Source organism: Pogona vitticeps, chromosome 4 (genome assembly GCF_051106095.1).
Source record: "Pogona vitticeps strain Pit_001003342236 chromosome 4, PviZW2.1, whole genome shotgun sequence".
NCBI classification, from domain to species: domain Eukaryota; kingdom Metazoa; phylum Chordata; class Lepidosauria; order Squamata; family Agamidae; genus Pogona; species Pogona vitticeps.
The window spans coordinates 119,927,693-119,950,784 of record NC_135786.1 but is presented as its reverse complement, the minus strand read 5'-3'; the positions used below and the strand labels follow the sequence as shown (position 1 = coordinate 119,950,784).

Below are 23,092 nucleotides of genomic sequence, written 5' to 3'. Positions count from 1 at the left end.
CTTACTTATAAGGCCCTAAACGGTTTAGGACCTCGATACTTGGTGGAACGCCTACTTCCTCCAAGGTCTACCCGGATCACCTGCGTGAGTTAGGAGGTGAGGCTGAGGAGCCTGATGCCGAGAGCGGCCCGGAAGGATAAGACACGAAACTGGGCCTTCTCGGCAGTGGCTCCTCGCCTTTGGAACAATCTCCCTCCTGAGATTCGTGCGGCTCCTACGCTGGGCATCTTTAAAACCCAATTAAAAACATGGTTGTTCATTCAGGCCTTCCCTCCAGCCATTTCTTGATTTTCTTTTCTTACTCTCCCTATTTTTTTGTTTTGTATTTGTTGCGTTATATTGTTTAATTTTATACTGGAAGCCACTTAGAGTGGTCCACTGGTCCAGATAGGTGGGGTATAAATCAATCAATCAATCAATCAAATAAATAAATAAATAAATAAATAAATAAATAAATCAGTCAATCAATCAATCAATCATAGAATCATAGAATCGCCATAGGGTTAGAAGGGACTTTGGAGGTCTTCTAATCCAACCCCCTGCCCAAGGCAGGAGACCTCAGACCATCCTGGATCTCATACCATCCGGGACAGATGGCTATTCAATCTTTTCTTGAAAACCTCCAGCAATGGGGCAACCACAATATCAGGAGACAAGCTGTTCCAGTGCTTAATGGTTCTCACCATCAGGAAATTGCTCCTTATTTCTAGGCTGGATCTCCCTCTTGACGAGTTTCTACCCATTGGTTCTTGTCCTACTCTCAGGTGCAATGGAGAATAAATCGATGCACTCTTCTCTGTGGCAACGCTTCAGATATTGGAAGACTGCTATCATGTCTCCCCTCAGTCTTCTCTTTGTTAAGGTAAACATACCTAGTACTTTTAGTTGTTCTTCATACAATTTAGCCTTCAGTCCCCTTACCATCTTTGTTACTCTTCTCTGCACCTCTTCCAGGGCCTCAGCATCTTTTTTGTATTGTGGTGACCAGAACTGGACACAGCACTCCAAGTGCAGCAGCACCAACACAGTAGAGTGGTACTATCACTTTTCATGATCTTGATGCTATCCCCCTGTTGATCAGCCTAGAACTGTGTTGGCTTTCTTGGCAGCTGCAGCACGCTGATGACTCATGATTAGGGAGTGGTCCACCAGGACACCTATCTGTGCCTCTGGTTTTTCCTGCCTAAGTGTAGGACCTTACTTTTCCTGCCACTGAACATCTTATTGGATAGGGCCCAATGTTCAAGTCTATCTAGATCATTCTGAATGTTGAGTCTATCTTCCAAAGTATTAGCAAGTTCCCCCAGATTTGTGTCATCAGCAAATTTGATAAGTGACCCTTCAATCCCCTTATCCAGGTCATTTATGAAGATGTTGAAGAGCATTGGGCCCAAGACAGAACCTTGAGAGACCCCACTGCACATTTCCCTCCATGTAGATGTGGTCTGCTTCTCACCACTTCATTCCTCATTGTCAAGTTCAGTGACTAGGGGTTAGTGTTCTGGGATTGGTCCTAGAGATTATCCTGCAGATTTAGTTTAAAGCTCTTTGGATGAGTTGAGTGAGATGTCTGCCAAACACATTATTCTCAGTTCTTGTGAGGTGAAGCCCATCTCTTGCCAGGAGCCCTTCATGTAGGTGGTATAACCCATGGTCCAGAAATCCAAAGTTTTCTTGACGGCACCATCCCTTGAGCTAGTGGTTTATCTCTGCAGTCCTCCTCTCCCTCATTGGATGTTGACTCTCCGTCGGAGGTACAGATGAAAATACCACCTGAGCACCCAGTTCTTTTGCTTTCCTGCCCCACTGCTCATAGTCTCTTGATATAGTATATCACAGAAGTGAGTACACCCCCTCACATTTCCTAAATATTTTAGTGTATCTTTTCATGTGGCAACACTGAAGAAATTACACTTGGCTACTATGTGAAGAACTAAGTATACAGCTTGTATAACAGTGTAAATGTGCTGTCTCCTCAAAATAACACAACACACAGCCATTAATGTCTCAACCGCTTAAAAAAAAAGTAAGTACACCCTTAAGTGACAATTTCCAAATTGGGCACAAAGTGCCAATATTTTGTGTGGACACCTTTATTTTCCAGCACTGCCTTATCCACTCCTCCATGATAACATCACAGAGCTGGTGGATGACCTTGCGCACCTCCACCTTCCGTTTCAGGATGCCCCACAGATGCTCAATATGGTTTAGGTTTGGAGACATGCTTGGCCAGTCCATCACCTTTACCCTCAGCTTCTTAAGCAAGGCAGTGGTCATTTTGGAGTTGTTTTTGGGGTCATTATCATGTTGGAATACTGTCCTGCGCCCCCGTCATGCTCTGCTTCAGTATGTGATAGTACATGTTTGCATTCATGGTCTCCTCAATGAACTGTAGCTCCCCATGACACTCCCACCACGCTTGACTATAGGCACAACACATTTCTCTTTGTACTCCTCACCTGGTTGCTGCCACATACGCTTGACACCATCTGAACCAAATAAGTTTATCTTGGTCTCATCGGACCACAGGACATGGGTCCAGAAATCCATGTCCTTATTCTGCTTGTTTGCAGCAAACCGTATGAAGGCTTTTTTTGTGCATCACCTTTAGAAGAGCCTTCTTTCTGGGATAACAGCCCTGGAGACCAATTTGATGCAGTGAGTGGTGTATGGTCTGAGCACTGACAGGCTGACCCCCCACCCCACCCCTTCAACCTCTGCAGCAATGCTGGCAGCACTCCTATGTCTATTTCCCAAAGCCAACCTCTGGATATGACAGTGAACACGGGCACTCAACTTCTTTGGTCAAGCATAGTGAGGCCTGTTCTGAGTGGAACCTTTCTTGTTAAACCACTGTATGGTATTGGCCACTGTGCTGCAGCCACGCCCTCCTGTCTTCCACTGCCTCCCGGAGTTGTGTCAAATTCATGTTGGTAGCTTTGGTGACACTGACCATCCATCTTGTCCTCTGTCGTCCCCTTCTCCTCCTGTCTTCACACTTTCCTAACATCGGGGGCTTTTCCAGGGAGTCTTCTCTTCTCATGAGATGGTCAAAGTATTGGAGCCTCAGCTTCAGGATCTGTCCTTCCAGGGAGCACTCAGGGTTGATTTCCTTTAGAATTGATAGGTTTGTTCTCCTTGCAGTCCAGGGGACTCTCAAGAGCCTCCTCCAGCACCACAAAAAACTGTTAAAAACTTGGCTTTACAACACAAATGGAAAGGCAGATTTTTTGCTGTCAGTTTAAACTGCCTTGTACACTGCTGCCACTTGAGCACAGGAGGCAGAGAAAGAGGTGGCCGGAGTGGCTGGGAGGCCCCTTCTGGCACTTGCTGCTGCCACCAGTGGGATAAAGGGGTGAAAGGAGAAGGTCCTATCTTCCTCCTCTACAAGCCTCCTCTGTGAAGAGCAGCAGCAGCAAAGCTGAGTCATTGCAGCTGAGCAGGCACTGTGCCACCCTACAAGAGGGTCATTTACTTTAGCACTGCCCCAGCTTACATTGTGATCTAGGACACAGTGGCCAGTTTCATTGCTGAGAAGCTGTGGCATGGCCCTTGTAGCCAGCCCGGAAGACCTGCAGTAGTGAAGCTGGGTCACTGTGACGAAGCAGGTGCTGTGCCACCCAGCTGATGGGTGCTCGAGCTGGGCTGCTGCATCCTGGACTGTAGTGCTGCTTCTTTGGGCTAGCTCCTGGGGCCACACCACAGCTTCTGGGCAGTGAAGCCGGCCATTGACTCCACTGCAGCAGCTCCAATTCACCACCCATCAGCTGGGCAGTGTGGCACCTGCTCAATGGCAGTCACCTAGCCTCCACTGCAATATAGGATGCAGTGATTGGTTTTGGTGCCCAGAAGCTTTGGCACAGCCTCAGAAGCTACTCCAGAGGAGCACTGGAAGCAAAGCTGGGTTGCTGCTGCAGCTGGGCTTCACCTGCCATCATCTGGGCAACTAGAAATGGTAACAGCAATTTATAATCATGACACTGACACCTATTGTGTGGCATCTTGTTAATAAAACTGGGCTCAAAGATGTGGGATTAGTCCTTGAAAAAGAAGGCTTTGCCTTGTACACATTGTCCTTTGTGGATTGTGGCATTAGTATAACCCTAAGATCCTTTAGTTTCATGGTTCAAATTAAAAGATTAACTCAAGTTGGGTATGGATGTAGTGTAGCTTACAGAATTTCGATGTCATAATTCAACATGCTGGAACTCTAAAGAATCCCCAAGCAAATACAGCCTAATCTTCATGCCCTCATTTACTCAAGAGGTTACCACATAACACTAAATTAAGAGTATACAAACCATACAACCAGTGGAATCCAATTTTCTGTCTGCAATGCAACGGAAATTCTTGCTACAGCCACCATTGTCCTTGGAGCAGTCCCGAACGGGCCCAAATGAATCCAGAAGTACCTCAAGGCTGTCAAAGGAGGAGGAAGTCATCAGCTCCTCTCTGCAATGGAGAAAAATACAATTTGTATAATAGCTTAAAAATTATAATTAATACAATATATTACAGTGGTGCCTCAACTTACAACCTTCTTGACTTATGACCAAATCGAGTTATGACTAGCTCTGGCTACAAAATTTTGCTTTGACTTGCAACTGGAGCTTTGAGATATGATCAGACAAAAGGTGGGGAAAAGGCAGGGAATTTAAATTGCTAATTGTTGGTCAGCGAAGAGGCTGCTTCTTTGTAGCTCTTTCACCCTGACAGTTAGAGTGTGTGCATTCGGAAGAGTCTTTGGACCTGGCGCTGCTTTCTGCTTCTGAGTGAGTACATACGTACAGGGTTTTGCAGTGTGGGTTTAAGCTGGGGGGGTTATGTTTCTGTGCTGTGATATATATTTTTTGGTGTGGGTTTTTTTCCGGCCCGAATGGATTAATTGCATTCCGATAGGTCTTGATGTGTTGTGGGTTTTGTGTGTGTGTGTGATTTCTTTTTCCGGCCCCAACACACTCCAATGGGTCTTGCAGTGTTTTGTTTTTTTGGTGTGTGTTTTTCCAGCCACAGCTTATTCTGATAGGTCTTGTAGTGATGTTTTGTTTTTTGGTGTGTGTTTTTTTTCAGCCCCAATGCGTTCCGATGGGTCTTGCTCTCTCTGTGTGTGTGCGTGTGTTGACTATTTTTCCCAGCCCCAGCATGTTCCAATAGGTCTTGCTGTGTTGTGTTTTGTTTAGTTTTTGTGATTTTCCCCCCGACCCCAACACATTCCGATGGGTCTTGCAGTGTTGTTTTGTGTGTTTTTTTGGTATGTGGGGTTCTTTTTTTCTTTCTTTTCCTTTCTTTCTTTTTTTCTTTTTTTGGGGGGGGCTGAACGCATTCTGATGGGTCTTGCACTGTTTTTTGTGGGGGGTTTTGGTGGTTTTTTCCTGGCTGGAACGGATTAATGGGGTTTCAATGCATTCCTATCGGAAATGGTGCTCTGAGTTACCACCAACTTGAGTTACAATCATCTTCCGGAACGAATTAAGTTTGTAACTCGAGGCACCACTGTAGTATTCCTGGGTAATATGAGCAGACAGATTTGTTGCACCAAATGTCATCTAGCCTGAGTGATTTAATTTTTTGAAAACTGAATTCTTAAATTTTAAATGGGATTTTTAAAAAAATATATATTGTAATTTTTTAAAAAACTAGATGATTACAGTTTTAATTTATAATTTAATTTAATTTAAAATGTCAAGGATTTCACTGCCAAGTAGAATGTAAATTCTAACTGTATATTTGAGACAATGTATTCATATAATCATTTTTTCCCAAAGTTTTGTAGATATGGTGGAACAACCTTTGGATTGGGCCTTAATTTATGGGTTTTTATAGCCTCTAGTATGGAGTATGGAGCGCAATCCTTCTGTGTCCTCATGTTCCCAGCCTAGAAAATGTAATCAGAATTTAAACCATATTGTCAGAGATACAAAATTTGAGAACAGTTATAATAAGAAATAACAGAGCTCCTAAGCCCTATTTTCCACTTCTAACTGAAGTAATTGCTAGAGTTTCCCTAGTCCAAATCGTGACATAATTCTGCAAATTCTTAGAGGTCCACTTAAAATATCTAGGATTGCTTTCAATAGTTTACTTAATCGGTGATGATTCCTTTACATGGCTATCTTAGGCTCTGACCATCTGCGTCTCTTTTGTTGACAGTCAACCCCAATCTTTGTCTCCAAAAGTGGACAGATTAACTTCTCCCATATGAACCTGCCCCAAATTATAAGATCTGTTTCATGGTCCTTTCCTGCTTATCCCTAGGTTGAATACTAGTAAGAGGCACCCCAAATATAGAACACTGGGACACCTCAAATAAAAATTAGCCATGCCAGGTAGGCTGGGGAAACACTCATTCTTGATGTGTCAACACTTATTTTTAATGGGCAACCGGTGGCTGCCACTTTAATTGGTCTCTTTTGATTTTAGATTACTCCTTTTTCATTCTTTCATTGAACTCTTGCTTATTTATCACATTACAGAGGTATTTAAATTGAAAACTGATTTGGTAACTTTGATTGGAAAGTGATATACATATATTACATATATATTAAAAAGATAATTGAACTACAGTGATCTTGATATATACTTTAAAGAAACCTAAACTACTATTATCCTCTCAATTTTTTCTTAGAAATGAAATTGACTTGCCAATACTTGCAATGAACTGCAGTTAGTTTCATAATGCATGATTTGTACAATGCAAGAGAAAACAGCCATAGTTGAAGATTAAGAAATAGGCAGGCTAGAGATAATAAGCTTCCTCACACTACAATTAGCCATCCTTTTAATGTTTTCTCATATGTCAAGCAACCAGTGCCAAACCAGGGCTATTGCCACAGGAGAACGGTAGAGCTGTAAATGAGAAATGGCATGTGCATAGAGCTTAGAACATATGAAATAACAACATCACTATACTTCATCATCCTTTAGGAGAGAAGCTCTTACACAGGCCCTTGACTTGTAAACCGCCCAGAGAATGCTTGAAGCACTATGGGGAGGTATATAAGCAGCACGCTTTGCTCTTTTGCAATAATCCTAATAATCCTGAAACTGCTGAGTTGGAAGGGATGCTATGGATCATCAAGTCCAGCCCCAGCCAAGGAGGCACAGAGGGGAATCAAACTCCCAGCCTCTGGCTCTGCAGCTGGATATTAAACCACTGAGCTATTCCTAAGAATTGTTAGCTTTTTAAAAGAAGAAAGTGGGGAAAAATGGAGGTTGCAACGCCCCAGGCTTGTTTTGGCAGATTTATTCTATTTTGGTCATCCTGGATTATCTCTTCCTGAGATACAGAGAAGGATTTAAAAAGCACCTAATCCCTTCTCTTCCTGATCTTTCATTTGCTCCTAGTAATGGAGCGAAGTCCTGAGCTGGCATTTGTCAACCTGACATTTGCCTCTACCATATTTTGTTATGCTTGTGTGATTTTTCTGACTTTTTCGGGATGCCCGCAACCTTTTTGTAGAACAGTCCACATTACAGGGCCACACATGTCTCCTTACCTTTCTCTGTCCCTTGCCTTTCTCTATCCCCCAAACTATTGGGCAGGAAGCAGCAGCAGGGAGACTATCCCTATGAGAGCAGTTAGAACACAGTCTCAGAGAAAGGTGGGGACTAGAGGAGCATGAATGCCATTCAGGTGGATAATGAAATTTGAATATGGAACAGGAACTAAGGGGCCAGCAAAAGACTATATGGAAAAAGAGGGAATTGAAGGAAAGACAGAGAAGCATCTATGAGGGAGGATAGCAAATGAGAAAGGTCATAAGCTATCATGGCTGGAGTCAGAGGACAAGGCAGTTTCATAAAATCTGGGAGATTCTTCTGCCACCTCTCCTCATTTGCCAAGAGCCCCCAGGTTCCACCTACCGGACCTCAACGGCATCCTCCATCACTGTCATGTCTGTTTTGCACTTGGCAGATGGATTGATAGCCAGTTCAGCAGGTGGGATCACAAAGCTCTTGCTCAGAGGCAGCCACATTCCTTCCCCAAGAGTGTAGGTGAATCTGGAGCCAGAGGAGAGGAAAATAATGTGCTGGTATATACAGAATTCACGTTCCTATTGATTGTGACTGATTTTGCAATAAATAAAGCAGGCTAATGTTAGAAGAGGTGAAAATCAAACATTTGAGAAACACAGCTACTGAGAAGGCCTTATAACATAGGTTTTAGCTCTTCGTAGGAGTTCGTAGTTTTAGAACTAAAACTGGTAGTCTTACTTGAAACTTTAAAAAAGATGTAGATATCCTTCAAGAATCTAAAACTGAAGCGCAACAAGAATCTATTAAGCTGAACTGGAAACAAACTCACTAAATGCATGGTGGATTTTGTGTAGTTCTGTAGAGCATGACTGACTAAGACTCTTAACCATTCCCACCCAACACAGCCATGCTGAATTAGACTGGCTTGTTTTCAGTGATGTCATCACACAGCCAAATCTGACTAGCCACATGGCAAGGTCATCATGCCAAGGAAGAAGGATGGTTCTGTTGACTGTGGCTAAAACCAAGAAGGTACAAGGTCAGTCACACATAGAAATTACCTCCTTGCATGCTGAAAAAGATCACTTGTGAATATTTGGTAGAACTTTACCTAATTCAGGCTGTACCCATAATATAAAAAATAAACAAGTGATAAGGAGAAGGGGTAGTGTATATGGCCACAGTAAACCTTACCTGAATATCTTGTCAGAAGGCTGTTCTCCCAGCACCAAATCAAATCCACGCTGGAATATAGTATATGGCCATGGCCTAGAGAAAGACAATGCCATAGCATCCATTAAATCTTCTATACTTTCGTAACAGTTCACACTTTAGACCCAATTCTTCTCAGCTTCACTGTTAGAAATGTCTTCCTTAGTATAAAACTGGGCCCAAAACAGATATGATGTTTGAGAATGTAGGAAAGAAAGACAGAATGACGATATGGAACCTCATTTTTTGTTTGCTTATTAAGCTTATGTTGCCAACATGCAGACTAAATCAGATAAGAAAAGACTTAAATCCAGGTTGTTTTTCCAGACAGCTGTACAAGGAATATGGCATCAATCTTCACTGTAGGGTGGTACTCCTGATTAGGGCTCCATTCATGGTTATGTAACATGGAAACAAGTTCATCATTAAGAAGTAATTTAACTTTCTTTGAAATATGGTTGTGATGTCCAAACATTGTGTTAGTAACTGTCACGCACCCCCAGTGACCCTTGTGTGTTTTGTCCCTCACCCAGGTTCACCTTTGGACTTGTTTTTTACCCTTTTTCGCTGCCCCCAGAGGATATTATCCTCACTATATCAATTATGAGTCTCACACTCTTGCTGCCAAATAAAACAAGGTTTATTTAAGGATAAATAAGTGAATCACAGAAGGAAAATCATGGATGTTCTATTATCATTCATTCATTAAACATGGATTTGATTACTTATAAGCTGGCTTGTACTCATTTACTTTAATCAAGATCTCAATAGTTTCTGATGGTCAATGTACTTCTAATTCTTTTTAACTCTTTAATATTCTCTAACTAACCAACTGTCCAATATCCTGTCTAAACACTTCACAGTCTCCTCCCTGTCTAAACGCTTCACCATCTTTTTCCTAACTGTCTCCCTGTCTTTCTCTAACTGCCTCTCTGGCAGTCCCAGTTCCCTTGACCCCGCCCCTCCTGTCCTGTCATAGGCTCCTGTACTAGAGCTCTAAAATGACTGACAGGAGTGATATGTGGGCTGTCCGCCAAAGTAACAACTCCCCAAGCACCAGACTGAAAAGGTGGAGTCATGGGCTCAGACAATGTACAGACCACTTTGGCAGCAGATCTTCTGCCAAAGGGGAAGTGTACACTGATATTTTCTTTCTGTGCAGAATCCTGCATGCAGCAGGATGTCTTTCATTGCCTCCCCAGTGCATTTTCCCCCCTCTGCGCACTAAATGAACAACTCAAAATTCAAAATGGCTCTTAAACTGACAACATATAGCAGTAGTCAAGCATCAGATACGAATGGATGACTGCTTCAGGTGGGAAATGAAGATTTTCTGTGGTATTCAGGAAAGTGTAACAACATTCAAGCAGTTTTGGTGTCAGTAAACAAGACAGATGATAATCTTTTAACAGAAGCCAGCACACATGGAAGGAGTATTAGGGTTTGAGACTTCCATTTCTCCTTCATGCACTTGAATTAGCCACAAAGAGATTTATTTATTTATTTAACTGGTAATAGCTGGGAACACAAGCTGATGCTTCCAGAATACAAATTGTATTTATTAGAAATCATAGCCAGGTGATGGTTGGAACCAGGATTCCACATTACATCGAAACACATAAAAAGAAACCTTAAATTGGCATTAAACCCTGAAGCTTTAGGATGATATTTTTTGACATCACCAAATATCATCTAGAAATTAAAGGCTGCTGAAAGGCTAATAGGAAATATAATAATAGTGTGATGCTACACATTATTAAGAGGAAGGTAGGAACTACATGTTTTCAGATAACTTGCAGTAAATGTTTTACCATGGGTTGTTTGCAAAGCAGAGTGAAAGTGCTTGAAACATCCATCCTGTTTTAATGTATGGGTTTATAAGTGACTGGATGGCAGCAGTGACACCCAAGGAGTGCAATGGTGGTGGCGGCAGTTGTGGGAGGGATCTCTCCTAGCATCAAAGATCCCTCTGCCTCTGCTACTGACCCCATTGCACTCTCCAGACTGTTGCTGCCCTGCCACCTAGTGGAAAAGCTCTCTTTCCTGGGTGACCTGTGTGATAAGCTTGGTTATGAAAGTTCATAAAATGGTTTATAGATGGGATTTGTAATCACAAAGTTAGCCAAAATGAATTCATCTGGTTTCTGTGTGTGAGTTGAGAGTGGAAATTTCCAAAGTTGTAGTTTGTTTTAAGATGTAGTTTTTCCTGAAGCTGGAGGGGAGGTCCGCCCCCTTTTTCTTTTTTGTTAGCTAGATGTTTTATTATTTTTGTTTGTTTCAGAGGAATTCTATCTCCTATCAATGGGGATGGGATTGGAAATTGTAAATATGCTTTGCTATGCTTTGCTTAAACTGATTTCTCTCAGAACTATATTTTTCTAATAAAAATGAATATGCCTAACCTCTGCAAGTTAGCTTCTTGAATAGACACAAGCTGTATAACAATTGGCTTATCCAAATTGATGTATTTTACAAGGTCACGTAACTTAACGCTACCAATTTGGGTCCAACTGATTTATGAGTGCTAGAAGGATGGAATTCCCTGGTACTCACGTGTGTGGCTTGGTTCTCAATGAAATCGGTCAGACTTGGTGCCAGAGTAAATTTTAGCTACCCTAAGGCAAAACTTACGGACCCAGTTTGCCTGATAAAGGAGCGATTTACTTTGGAACCTCTCTGCCCGTGGCTGAGCAATTTCTTAGGAAATTGACTTTGCTGGCAACCTGTGGAAAACTGGTGGCCAGCGAGCACCTTGGCAAGAGCGGTAGCAAGAGTGGAGGAAGGGCTCCCTGACCATCAAATATGTCACTGCTCCTGACACCACCACTGCTCCTGTCACTGCCATTGAACTGCCTGCTGAAGTTAAAGCCCTAGAGAGGAAGGCTATTTGGACCTCAGCTGAATCCTGATCCGTTGCTCTCTTTACTACTTCTCATAGGAATCCTTACTTCAGTTTAAAATGGTGCTTATTTGATATTTTAAACTACAGTAAAGCTAGCATGATGTGCAGGATTGAAACTAACTTCACATTCCACACTTTTTTAAGATGTGTAGTTGCAGGCTAAATTCAATGAATCTTTCACCTTGGTAAGTGAGTGAGGATATCAGCCAAAAACTCTGTATAAACAATATGTCATTTGGGTCTGGAGGTTCAAAGACAGTTCAATTCTGGGCTTGTCCAATGCTCTGTGAAAAAAAGTTAGATAACGTTCTGATGTATGGTTATTTCTCATTACTCATTAAAAATGAATAGCATTTTAAAAGAACGTGCAAAGATTATAAGGTGCAGCCAAAACTGAGTTAATTTAAGTCACCTGATCCAGTTTACTCCAGTTATAATATCTGATTCAGTTCCTTATCAACCTGAGGTAAGTTTACCCACTGTTGAGATGGGAGCCAGGGCATTAACAGTCTGAGCAGCAAGGTGGTCTGGGTGCCTCCCTATCTTTTTAGGGGGGCACTCTTTCCATTAAGAATGAGGTTTTTAGCTTGGGTGTGCTTTCATTCATTCGTTCGTTCGTTCGTTCGTTCGTTTATTTATTTATTTATTTATTTATTTATTTATTTAGGACAAATCACTATCAATGACATCTCAGATAGCATCTGTGGTCCAATCCACTAATTTCCACCTAAAGCAGATCGCCATACGTCCTTACCTTGACACCAAGTCCCTCACTGTGCTGATGCATGTGCTGGTAGTCTTGACATTAGACTACTGTAATGCCCTCTATGTGTGGCTGCCCTTGGGACTGCTACACAGACTGCAATGGGTTCAGAATGTGGCAGCCAAACTTCTGAGGGGTTAGAAAATATCAACGTATCTCCCCCCACCTGGCCCCTTTACACTGGCTTCCTGTTTGCATCCGTACCAATTTCAAGGTAATGGTACTAACCTATAAGGCCCTAAATGGTTTGGGACCTCAATATCTAACTGAAAGCCTCCTTCAAGTTAGATCTGCCCACCCTATAAGATCATCCAAGGCCGGTTACAGAGTTCTGACCACGAGAGAGGCCCGGAAAACAACCACTGGAAATCAGGCCTTCTCGGTGGTAGCGCCACAATTATGAAACTCTCTTCTGCCCAAAATCTGCCTGGCCCCTTCACTGGGCGTATTCAAAAAACTACTAAAAACCTGGCTATTTAGACAGGTCTTCCCGGAACAAACTACAGTGGTGCCTCGCATAACGAGCGCACCGTACAACGACGAATTCGCATAGCGATCCCTTTTTTGGGATCGCTAATGCGAAGGCATACCGGCAGCCCCAATGGGCAAAACTTGCATTGCGAAGATCGGTAAGCGTTTCGCTTACCGATCTTCGCATTGCGATGTCGGGAAATCAGCTGATCGGCAGCTCCAAAATGGCTTACTGAGGGCGCGAAAAATGCTGCCGGATGGGGGAAACTTCGCTAAACGGTGAGTACAGAAGCCATTGTAACGCATTAAACTAAGTTTAATGCGTTCCAATGGCATTTTGCGTCCTGTTTAGCGATGTTTCCCCATAGCGACAGTTAATGTGGAACGGATTAACCTCGCTATGCAGGGCACCACTGTACACTTTGATACAAAAGTGTCCAATAATATAACTACTATCATACTGCCATGCTCCATGTTCTTATATTTTTCTATGCTTTGGTATTTATTGTATTGTAATTTTCTCCTCACTGCACTTTATGATTTTTTATTTTCACCCTTATATATTGATGTTGTTATTTGCTATTTTGTTACTTTTTTGTTTTATGTTATTTGTTATAAACCTTCCAAAGTGACCTTGGCTGCCAGATGGGCAGTATGTAAATCAAATAAATGAATAAATAAATAAATAAGGAGACACCTCATTCAAGACAGTTATTTGAATTCAAGTTTTTGCAGAGAACATACTGGCTAAGTTCATTTAGTCCAAACTCTTGAAACACAAGCCTCCAAAGGCAGGACCAGGTCACTTGCAAGACTGTTGTGTAAGCACAGGGCTATGGTGTAACCACCACTCAACTGCTTTACACAGCAACAAGATGAAAGCAATACTGAGTAGCTCAAAGGAACTTTCAAAATTTGCTGGAGTGGGTGGGGGAATCTAAGGTACTTTAACCTTCATTTAACCTTCATTTTACAAAGACCTGAAAGCAATTGCCATCCCATTGGATTCCATTAAGTAAATTATTTATTGCTAACAAGCAGATTTTAGTCATCCTTCAGTCTCAAGAGACTATGGTAACATGCTCTGAATTGAGGACTTGGAACAGCATGTAGTGTGGCTGAGAAAGCCAATACGAGAGTGAAAATCCCTTCCACACTGCAGACAAATACAGTCTGTCCCCTGTCCAGCTCCCTGATTTGGCTGGTTTCAGGACTGCCTCTTTGCCTCGGCCTGCTGGACAATCTCTTCAAATTGGCAGAGGCCATGATGCAGTGCCTGCCTCCAGGCTGAACGCTCAGATGTCAGGGTTACCCATCTGTTGAGGTCCATTCCTAAGGCTTTCGGATCCTGCTTGCAGATATCCTTGTATCACAAGCTGTGGTCTCCCTCTGAGGTGATTTCCCTGCACTAATTCTCTATACAGGAGATCTTTTGGAATCGGACCATCAGCCATTCTCATGACATGCCCGAGGTAACGTAGATGTTGTTGTTTCAGTAATGTTGTTGTTGTTGCTTATCTTGCGTTGCTTTCAGAATTTTGTCTCTATATGTGGTTTTAATAAATCTAATTTGTACCTCTTTTGGGAGATGATTTTTTAAAATAAATACTGAAGATGTTCTTTTGGCCGCATCTATATTCCACTTAATTTCATCCTTCTCACAATTTGCTCAGTCTGATAGTAAATCAGTTGTAACTTTTAAGAGATCTTCATTTTGAGTTTCTGGTACATTCTGTATTCTCAAAATATGTGATGCATTCTCCTTCTGAATTTGAGTCATTGGTTTTTCATGTTGGTTTCGTCTGGTTTCAACTTTTCCTAAGTCCTTCTGAAGTTCTATTAATTTTTTCCATTTTCTTTGCCAATCTAACTGTCTTCTGTATTTCTTGATTTTGCTGTGTCATATCCTCTTTCATTTGCCCCAATTGTAAATTCTTGTCCTCCTGTTGTTTGGAGAGGTCAGACACTTTAATTTTCAGAGCTGAAATATCAGACTTCATTTTATCAAATTTTGTATCAAAATGGGCTATCTGTTGGCTAAGCATAGTGCTCATGAGCTTCTCAAAATATTCTTTCATTAATAAAAAATGAAAGGGTTTCTTGCATCAATCTCAGTGGTGTAGATTCTGGTGCCAGACTTCCTTACCCCGCCTTAGGTTTTGCAGCCATTTTTGTATTTTCAAAAAAGACCCTTTATATGACAGTTCTCCAATATTCTCCACTGATATCTGTTTCCCCCTTCTTATATAAACTACAACAATCTAGGACATTAGAAATATGGAAATATGGAAGGATATGAGAGCAACCAACAAATAGAGATCAAGCAACCAACAAATAGAGATCGCCCAATATACACTGAATCAAACAAAGAGTCAATGTTATTAATGAAGAGGGAAAACTTTCCTTGGCCACCTCCAAACGGGGAGAATATATCCTGAAAATAATAAGTATAGTAAATTTTACTCTGCTTCAAGGAAGCTATTTATGTCTAGATTTGACAAAGGGGGGGAAAAGAGACAAAAGTCAGCTAGTTCAGAGTTCTGGGCACCTTTCCAGAGATTGAGTAGAAAAAGTTAAGGGGAGATAAAGCGGAAAAGAAGCTCTTTGTCTCTTTCAGCATCGCCACAGAGTTTCAGGAACAGCAGGAAAATTAAAATAGCAACCCCCCCAAACTACTTTTCCAACTCCTGCCCCAAACATGCTCAACAAAAAAAAATCAAGAAGAAAGAAAAATAGAATTCCATCTATTCCCTTTTGTAATCCACAGAGGGATCGCTTCGTTTACGAGCAGCCTCCATTTTCTACTTTCATCTCTGTACCGGACATATTGGTTTCTTCAGGCGTAAATAAACTTCAGGTGGGTCTATGCATAATCTAAATGATTAGAGTTCGGAGACTGTTCAATAACATTCAATAATATCCAGCAGGTCTCTAGGAGGGAACTTTTCAGACAAATAGTTCAGCAATTCAACAGGCTAAAAGTCTCTTTTAATGAATTTCTGTGTTTCCTCATGTCCTATTCAGCTGTCTGCTTCTGAATTGCTTTCAATGTTCAGTCTTACAGCCTACTACTCCCACCCACCTACCTTCATGTATCAAAATGAATTTCCAAGTGTTCAGCTCACATGTATTAATAAAAATAAATTTGCTTACAGTGGTCTCTGTAAATCTGAGATATAATTGCGTATCCAATCTCCTCCAACCTTCTAGACTGCGTCAGTTTTTCAGACCTGTACGGAGTCCTGCTAAAGAGAATGCCAAATGTCTGGGATAGGGAGGTAGCTCAGGGCTCTTCCCCCCCTCTTCTCAGATGGCACTTCTCTTCTTTGGATATATTTTCCTCTCCTGGAAAATTTGATTAGGCTATCTCAAGCCTACAGAACTTTCATCAGCAGTTACAGTTAGAGAACTCTCATTTCCAACCTCCATCCATCTTGGCCCCACCTCCCTCCTCCCAATGCTTCGACCCTGGATGTCTCCAGGAAACTCTGCGTTGAAGCTTTGTAATAAGTACGTGTTGCTGACACAAAGACCATAATATCAGCAAAAATCCAGCAGGCATTGGCCATTTTCGTTTCTCTTTCCAATGACAAAACGGCCGAGACAAGTGGGCCAAGAATTGTGATCAGCAGCAACTCTAGCATTAAAGTCTCCAAGAATGAACAGCAGCGCTCTCTCGGGGATTTTTTATAGTAGCTGCCAGATAGTCGTAGAATTTTTCTTTGATTTCTGTTGTAGACGAGTGTTGGTGCATATGCAATAATGAGGGTGACCGGTCCAGCTGATGAGTGGAGCTGTAGAGACAGGATTCTACCACTCCCCACAGTAGGTGGAACAGTGGATCTCAGCAGAGTATTTCTGACTGCAAAGCCAACACCATATTCCCTGGTCTCATTCAATGGTTTTCCCTGCCAGAAGAATGAGAAGTTTGTTTTTTTGACGGATCCCGTGTCTGGCAATCTTGTCTCTTGCAGGGCAACAATGTCCATCTGCAGCCTACTCAGTTCCGTGTCCATGACAGCTCTCTTGTGCACGTTGTCTATTTCCTGCAGGTCATCAGAAATGCCAGGGGTCATTGTCCAAAAATTCCAGGTGTCCAACTTTAGGGCAGAAGTTTTCTTAAAACTGTTGCAGGGTTATCAATCTGCTTGTTGGCTTTCACCCTAAACCCCATGAGGTTAACAGACTGTGGCGAGGTAGCACCTTACTGGCTGTGGACTGCCCAGCCTAAGGTGGGCAGTAGCTATCTAGTGAGGTGCAATGACCTCTCCCACCATTGGAAGTAGCCCCTGGTGTCATGCTCTACACCAATCAAGCAAATACTTATAACTGGTAACTGCTACTTCCTGTGTTATTTCAACACGGTATGTGAAGCTGGAGTGTCCTCTCCAGAGCACAAAGCCTTGGTAAAATAATGTAGAGGACAGGCTGTTACCCAAGCAGCAAATCCCTCCTCTCCACGTCACTTAAAAAGTCCAATGGAAAGGCAAGAGCCAATACAACTGGTTCTAGCAACATCGCAGGAGTGGTCAGAACGACGTGAACTGCCTCTGGGACTTCGGCCCCAGATTTTGCCTCGAGGTTAACTTCATCAGTGGATATAGCCACAAGGCAGTGGAGGTTTGAAATTGGAATTTTCCTTCTCCTAGATGGGGCTGCCTTCCAAGGCTGATGAGCCTCACCTTCCCGGCATGCTCCCTAATAGTACAGAGATTAGAAACACAGGCCTCAAGCTGCCAGACCTTAATCAGAACATAAAAGCTTGAAGTACACACTGAGAATGCAGCGATATTGGGAGGCCTGCATTCACTTAGTTCATTAATAAGTGATTGGCATTCATGTTCTCAAACTCTGACTAGGTTTTTATACTAAAGACCAGCTGGCAAACTTTTAGATTAACTGAATTGAGTGTTTGGCATTAATTTTAATATCAGGAATAACATATACACTCTAAAAGTTCCTTTAATGCTGGTTTCTATAAGCCATCAACTTGTTCAAATCTAAGTAGTTTTCTTTTCTTTACATAAATGTGGGTTCTCAATGAAAACTATGTAGGGGGTCTTCTTTGAAATCACCTCTGATTATTTTTCTAAGATCCCCTTGGCCTGCACAGTTAGTAATCAATCTATTCTGAGGGACTTGGGGAGCTATAGCCCAAGAAACTTAACTTTCTCTTGCTCTACAACAGTAGTAGGAAGATGGTAGCCTTCATCAAACTCAAATTTGACAGGTGCCCCGCCCCTTTTTGGCACCTGCAAGTGGAAGGGGAGGGACTTCCGGCATCCAGGCTCGACCCAGGCCCCTTCCGGCGGAAGGGGCGGGTCGAGCGGTGACGTCAGGGGTTGTGGAGGTCCCCGTGGTCCTATAGGGGTCTTTTCCTAGAGTCCAGGTCCCCCATGACCCGAAGGTGGCCTGAGGATTGGTCCCCGAAGGGCTGTGCCACCCCCGCGGCCCTGTGGGCCAATGGGGAGCGGTTGAAGGGGTTTGGCTAGAAAAGGGGTGGCCGTAGGACATGTCCCGGCTTGCCCTAGGCCCTGCAGGGTGGGAAACTCCCCAGCGTTTGCTGGAACGCTATAACCGTGGTTCCGGGTCCCTTCTGCACGCGCTTGCAGCTCTTTGCAGAGGTCGTGTGGCTTTGGAGACATGGCGGACAAGGGAAACCAAACTCCCAAACACAGGATAAGGTTTGGCATGTGGATGATGAGGATGATGCACTTGATTGTGATTGTGGACACGGGCCAACCAGACACCTGGAAGCTGCAGGTGTCATCGTTTCAACAGAGAAACTGTCCTGAATGACTATATAACCTGCAAATATATCCTGTATTGCGTGTATTTCTACCTATACAGTCTGTAGAAGCTAAAATATCTGCCCTTTCTTCTGGCTATTCACAAATCAGCTATGAAATTTTCTAAAACAAGGTTTTGACCTGGGTTTTTTTTTTTGCCTCCCCCTAAAGAGAGGCTTCAGACCGCCGGAAGGGGCCTGGGTCGAGCCTGGACGTCGGAAGTCCCTCCCCTTCCGCTTGCAGGTGCCAAAAGGGGCGGGGCACCTGTCAAATTTGAGTTTGATGAAGGCTACCATCTTCATACTACTTACAACTCCAAGCTGAAAGAGTAAGTAGCTTTGTAGAGACACCAGCCACAACCACAAAGATGAAACCCTTTCACCCATCTGCCACAAATTAACCTGTATAATAAAGACCAGACTAACTGCTGGCTGAAATCATGGTGGCCATCAAGCACCAGCTAGCCTCTGCATTAGATGATCTTTCCTTATATTATAAGAAGAACCAGCTGAAACCAAACCCTTTAAAACACTGCACTTTCCACTTGAAGAAAAGAGAAGCAGAGAGGAACCTCCAAGACAGGTGGGAAGGTAAGATTTTGGAACAATGCCCTACATTAAAATATTTGGGTGTCACTCTGGATCGAACCCTAACTTACTAAAAACATTGTCTCCACACCAAACAGAAAGTTGGCATCAGAAATAGCATACTTAGGAAACTGGCTGGCTCAGATTAGGGTGCATACCCACAGACAATAGAAACAATAAGCTCTGTCCCTGTGCTACTCCACAGCAGAATAGGCTAGTGCCAGATGGCATAAATCAGCACATGCCAAATGGATCTAGCTGCCTGAAATCTACCCTCATTGAAAAAGTCTATTATTTGGCAAGCATTGCCCCTCCAAAAGTACATCAAGAGCACCAAACTCATCCACTTCATGGACACCAACCCCATAGACAATGGCTGAAACAGAGGAAAAGTTTGTACACATCTCTCAAAACTCTAAATACAGTGGTGCCTCGCAAGACAAATGCCCCGCAGGACAAAAAACTTGCAAGACAAATGGTTTTGGCAATGGGGTTGATGACTCGCAAGACTAATGTTCCTATGGCCATGCTTCGCAAGACGAATGTTTTCTGTTTTTTGTTCCTGCCTCACGTTTGCTGATTTTTAAATGTTTTTCTCTGATGTTTAAAAAGTTAAAGTTTTTTGATTGAAATTTTTGAAATTGTCTGCACAGTATGTATGGCTTTAAAGTGCACTTAATAAACCCTTTGTAAACCAAATTTGACTTTGTTCTGACCTTTTTTGCCCATAGGAACACATTAGTTAGATTTCAATGCATTCCTATGGGAAAACGTGTTTCACAAGATGAATTTTTCGCAAGACAACATTAACTGTGGAACAAATTAAATTCGTATTTCAAGGCACCACTGTATTAATCCAGAAGAGGTTAAGCTAAATCTATGGAGAAGAAAAACAACAACACAACATGCCAAATACATGAGTGCTGAGGAGTGTCTTCCACTGAGACAAGACTCTTGCTGGACCGTCTGGAAGTCATTTAATAGAATTTGAAGCAATATAGAATCAAAGAATAATCATGTGAAATGGGCTAGATACAGGACAAATTTTCTGTGACTGTGGAGAAATTCAATCAATACAGAACTTACATGCATGCAATTTCTGCTCCAAAATATGTACAAAAGGAGATCTGGCAAATAGCCAAGGCCATTTCTGGTCAAAAATAATCTAATAATCCCAACATTTTAATTTGCTTTTAATTTCACCGATATTTCACATATGTCCATAATTTTAAATTGTACAGAAAAAAGAAAGGTCCAGACAATGACTTTTGCCTCACACAGAAAGGAGTTAAGCGCAGGAAGATCCTTCAGATAAGCTTCCAGTGATACAGGACTGGTTAGAAACTATTTTGCAGAAGAGCCCCTCTAAACAGCATAGGCAGGCCAGAGTCCTGTCACTAGGATCTACTAAACTTTACTGTTGGTGTACTATAATCCTTCTCTGCCTAACACCTTACCCTGACCTCTTCTCCAGATTGGCAACTGAGAGGTCATACAATACTTCTCAAGGATAGAGGTCCAGACATACCCGTATTTTTTGCTCCATAAGACGCACCGGACATTAAGACGCATCTAATTTTTGAATACCAAAATTTTAAATAAAATAAAAATAAATAAACAGAGCAAGTCACACACTGGGACTGCAAAAAAAAAAAAAAATCACCAAAAAACAAAGCAACATAGAAAGATACCCCCAGCCCAAATCTACCCTCCAAAACCCACCCAGAACATTTTTTTAAGTAAAAAGCAGCACCTAATTTTTAAATACCAAAAAATAAAATAAAAATAAATAAACAAAGCAAGTCCCACACTGGGACTGCAAAAAAATTACCAAAAAACAAAGCAACATAGAAACATACCCCCAGCCCTAATCTACCCTCCAAAACCCACCCAGAACATTTTTTAAAAAAGTAAAAAGCAGCAGCTTACCAGTCCAAAGCCTCCTGGAGGTCCTCAGAAGCCAGCGATGATGGCGAGGGGGCCCCCCCCGTGGGGCCTTCGGAGGCCTCAGGAGGCCTCAGAAGCCAGCAATGGTGGCATGGAGGGGACAGTATTCGCTCCATAAGATGCATACACATTTCCCCCCAATGTTTTTGGGAGAAAAAGTGCGTCTTATGGTGCAAAAAATACGGTATATTAATGTATCTTGATACTGAAAATGTTAACATTACCAGAACTCTATCACTAAGCATATTCAATCAGCAGTGAAGTAAACCTAATGGTTGATTATGCTGAAATAACTTCAACCCCTTCAGTGTTGAGATAGATCAAAATATGTCTGTTTCTAAGTTACATTGGTCACTTTCTATTGTCAGTCAGCAGAAGCTGTAGGGCTTATTTGCACCTAGCTGATTGCTAGCCACAGATTTACATCAGAAATGGCCACTAAAAGTATCAGTTTTGCTTTGGTAGCCCATCTACCAAACTGAAGAAAATTCTCTACAGGAGAAGTTTATTTCTGGGAAAGTAGTATAATATCCAAATGAGAAAACTTATGTCCAAGAAAAGACAATCTGATTCATGCACAGCATATGGCTAAGGGCATCTCACACAATACTTTTGTAAAGCACACCCTTAAGGTTATTCTACACATTCCAAGAATTTGCCACCAGCTACAACTGAAGATGCAACCCAAGCCAATTCTGTTTTTTATCCCCAAATGTCCCTGTACAACGTGTATTTACAAACATAATGTTCACATTCATGCTATATTTTTATGTTTACATGTTTAAATAAAATTTGTGAATTGGGTAGTACAGGTCACCTATCATTTCATTCATTCATTCATTCATTCATTCATTCATTCATTCATTCATTCATTCATTCATTCATTCATTCATTCACACACATGCTTACCACCCCATCAGTGTCAAAGCACTATTCTGGGCAGTTTACAAGCAGTTAAGACAAACTACACACAGAGAGAAAAAACCCTAAATAAAACATAGATACAAAAGCATATTCTAAAGAATTAACAACCAATGGCACAGACCAGTTTCCAGACTGAAGCAGGACTGGAGGTGAGGCATTCAACTAAAGTCAACATGAAAGGCCTCATGTTTTTAATAGCCTCCTAAATGAATACAAGAAGGGGACCAGGTGAAGCTCCTCTGGGAGTTGGTTCTATGCTAACAAGCAAAAGGCAATTAATAGAAGAATCATTACAAAACATTTTATAAAAAATCCAGATACTTCCTCCCATTTTACTTAACACTTGTTAAATGCTGCTTAGCACTCTGGTTGGTTGGTACGTTTTTAAACTAAATTTACACTTTAGCACTGCCATTATGGTAAATGACTTTCCATCATGTCATCATCATAGACAGCGAATGAATTATATGCTGGACAGAATGTTCCCCAGCTATTACTATCCTTTTGGCAAGTCTCTGTCTCTCCACTTATCCTCCTATTGTGAGAATACACTGATTACATTTTGGGTTCAATTCTCAGTAATAAAGAGGAAAAAAGTAGATCTGAGAAGCCAGTGTGGGAATTGTGTTGGGATGGCTTCAAATGTTCACTTAGCCATAAGACCTCCTGGTGGAGCCTGTGATAGCTATTACCTTTACTATTACCTCAAAGTTCCATTGAGCTTTTAGCTTGCCCATTTCCCTCAAACACACTGAGAGAAAAAAGTCTTGCTCCTCCTTTGCTATCATTGCTTTCTCCACATGGAAATAAACATGTCTGGAGAGGTGCGGCTCCTAGTTGTAAGTAAGCTCTCCATGGGATGAGAATTCTGAGTTTCGAGGTTCTTTTTCTTGAGGAGAGGTTACACACCAGCAGTAATTAGGAATGTGAAATTCATGTGGCGTTTCTAAATCCTAATTATCCAAGCATTCCCCAAGCAAAATGCTGGGAAGCAAATGTCAGCAACCCCCCACCTCCAAGG

The 23,092-nt window shown here is 42.1% G+C and overlaps 1 protein-coding gene across 5 annotated transcripts in view; it reads right to left on the bottom strand.

Moving 5' to 3' along the window:
• The window catches only part of ASTN1 (astrotactin 1), a 448,149-nt gene that overhangs the window by 180,473 nt on the left and 244,584 nt on the right, over positions 1 to 23,092 (bottom strand). For all 5 annotated transcript variants that reach the window (XM_078392393.1, XM_072998206.2, XM_078392391.1 and 2 more), the window contains 3 exons: positions 8,671 to 8,745; positions 7,864 to 8,001; positions 4,302 to 4,452 (listed from right to left, as the gene is read on the bottom strand). In XM_078392393.1, coding sequence (XP_078248519.1) covers positions 4,302 to 4,452; positions 7,864 to 8,001; positions 8,671 to 8,745 — 364 coding nt within the window. The remainder of the gene's footprint in view (positions 1 to 4,301; positions 4,453 to 7,863; positions 8,002 to 8,670; positions 8,746 to 23,092) is intronic.